Source organism: Sinocyclocheilus rhinocerous, unplaced genomic scaffold (genome assembly GCF_001515625.1).
Source record: "Sinocyclocheilus rhinocerous isolate Xijiao unplaced genomic scaffold, SAMN03320098_v1.1 scaffold758, whole genome shotgun sequence".
NCBI lineage: Eukaryota > Metazoa > Chordata > Actinopteri > Cypriniformes > Cyprinidae > Sinocyclocheilus > Sinocyclocheilus rhinocerous.
Genome location: NW_015664007.1, coordinates 251,986 through 254,614, shown reverse-complemented (window position 1 = coordinate 254,614; position 2,629 = coordinate 251,986). Strand labels below are relative to the sequence as shown.

The 2,629-nt window shown below is 38.0% G+C and overlaps 1 protein-coding gene across 2 annotated transcripts in view; it reads right to left on the bottom strand.

Moving 5' to 3' along the window:
• Positions 1 to 507: 507 nt before the first annotated feature.
• The window catches only part of LOC107729071 (zinc finger protein 217-like), a 10,097-nt gene continuing 7,975 nt past the window's right edge, over positions 508 to 2,629 (bottom strand). The window contains exons 5-6 of one of the 2 annotated variants that reach the window (XM_016539419.1): positions 2,279 to 2,399; positions 2,118 to 2,199 (exon numbers count right to left, since the gene is read on the bottom strand). In XM_016539419.1, the coding sequence (XP_016394905.1) occupies positions 2,290 to 2,399 (110 nt within the window). In that variant the 3' untranslated portion in view covers positions 2,118 to 2,199; positions 2,279 to 2,289. Of the gene's footprint in view, positions 2,200 to 2,278; positions 2,400 to 2,629 lie in introns of both variants that reach the window. The other variant, XM_016539420.1, reaches the window with a different exon arrangement.

Sequence of the window (2,629 nt, the reverse complement as noted above, 5' to 3'; positions counted from 1 at the left end):
CAAAAGTTGTATGTGTTACCATTGTGGAACACACTGTGAACTAACATGAACATTTTTATTTATTAACATTAACAAAGGTTAATGACTGCCTATAAAAATATATAGCTCATTATTAGTTCATGTTTTAGTTAACACATGAGATATTATTATTATGGTGTTACCATTTACATTGACATATGATCAAACATTTCTTTGTAAAATTCCTCACAAATTAAAAGAGGTCTAGAGGGGTGCCTAACATCATGAAAACGACAACTAGATGATCATAAAAAGCTTCATCCGTCTCAATCTTCATTAGAACTTTTATAAAAGAAAGACTAACTACCACTTCACTAGTAGTTTGTCTATAGACTACTTGGCCTGCAAAAAAAGTACAGTACGTCTAAATACGACTGCAAATTATAAGCATATGACAAATTTAATTATACAATAAACATCCACAATCAAGATCGAAGACAAAATAATACTCACCTTCCACAGATGAAAATGAAAAACAGACAATCTGACTTTTCTCCCAGTTTGCACAACTGCTTTATTCTGCCTCTAGAGAGGGCCTGAGCCCTGAAATACACCTGGCTTAATAACAAGGTTACAAGATTGGAAATCCAAATTACACATTCTGTTAAAGACCAAAAATAACAGCATCGTCCATGAAACATTGGATGAGACGAGCGGGGAGAAAAAGCATCTTGGCTTCATTATTTTTGCACGCCTTTGACACAACCTGACCACAAGAATGGAACTCTAAAGAGAAAGTCATAAGTGAAAGTGCAAAAGAAAAATTTAAAACGGGAACAGGTACACCCTAGAGAAAAAAAGCACAACTACAAACACTTGGTGGCCACTACATTTTAAACCAAACTACCTACACAAACCCAATTCGGTGTGAATCAAAATACTGAGCGGGAGCGAGGACAAAAACCAGAAAGACAGATCGAACCTGCGTTTAGCATGAAGCAGCGTTGGTTTTTGACCAAAGTCGATTAGAAATCCATTATCACTCAGCCTAACTGATCTATGACTCACAAGAAAACTAAATAAGGGGCGATTCATCATTGTGGTGTGAAGCAAACGGAAAAAAAATAAAACGGTTCAAGTTTATCATCAATGAAATATGATGCATTTGCTTCAGCTCATGAAAGCCCCTTAAATATTACAAAATAAGTTAACTCTCCAAACATCTTCAGAGTTAGTATACTGAACTCAGACAGTAACAGAAACCACGACGAGCTTTAGTCACTGTTCCACATACAACCTAATAAAGCAACACACTTGCCTGAAAATAAATACACTTGATTATTAAGTAAAAAAGAAAAAAAAAAGACAATAACAAAACAATTCTGGTGTATGAAAACGTAACAATCACATCAAAAATGCTCACCACATATTTGGCAGAAACTGCTCAGCAGTGGAGGCGCAAACATCACAGTTATGTTTCTCATCAATCCTGAGGATCCCGTTGAATGTCTTTGTCACAGTGAAAGAGGTTCCACGCAGTCCCTGCATTTCTTTATTTTACTTTTAAATGTACCTATACAACAGTACAGTACGTCACCATTGCTTCAGAAGTCTCGCATCAGAGACGGTAACACAGCAGCTAGATTTTATACAAATGAGAAAGTTTCTAACTTCGGAAACTATCGACTTCCCGTTCTGTGCATAGCATAAAGTTGACCTGCAAAAGAGATGTTAAACATTAACAATACAGACACGATTAGAGGAAAGCAAAAAAACACAGCGCCCCTCTTTGTTTATTTGGTCAGTGCCATCCACTCGTGTATTTAGGCTTTTAATAAAAAGTAAATGGAGGCACTTGCTGGGCTTGTGGTTTGATTATTAGTATTGAGGCCATCATCATAAACCACCGACCCACAACAGATTCACAAGTCAACTGTCATGCACGGAGTGCGTCTGACGTTCAGCTTTGTGTTAAGTGCACCGCAGATGAATCTATTGCCATAATGGAATGCAAATTGAATCAAAACAACACTGTTCAAGGCTGCAGTCCAAGTTCGTTCTGCCTTGCAGCCAAGGATAGAGCAGAGCTCAGGCCCGTATCCACACAGTACATCCTTCCAACACGTCAATCCCTTCAGCGGTAGTGTCTGAAGAACAGTGAGCAACATCAAATCACTTAAACTTTTCTTCCGGCCAAGGACCCCACCGTCGCCATCAGCGTTTTATCTACGTATTTCGAAGCTGTGGAGGAGAAACAGTGCGATTAGCTACAAAAACTACAATGCAATACATGAGAGCGAGGTCTGCTGAAGACATTTACCCTGGATAGGTCTAAGAGCTCTTATCTGAAGGTCCACAGCGTTCATTACTTAGAGGACTGGTTTGGATTCTCCTCTGAGTCATACTAGTTGAGTAATGAGGGAAGATCAAGGACCTGCTCCCTAAAGAGAGGAGCATACGGGGTAGTGTTCAGTCATGATCCCAAGCCACCTCCTCACTAAACAAGTGCCAAGACCATTTAGGCCATGGTGAAGTCTTAAAACTTCAAATAATTCTTCAAAGCTCCTGCCTGCATTTTCTTAAAGGAAAAATGCTTGAAATGTTATTTTAACACTATACCCTAAACGTAAAGATATATATATATATATATATATATATATATATATATATA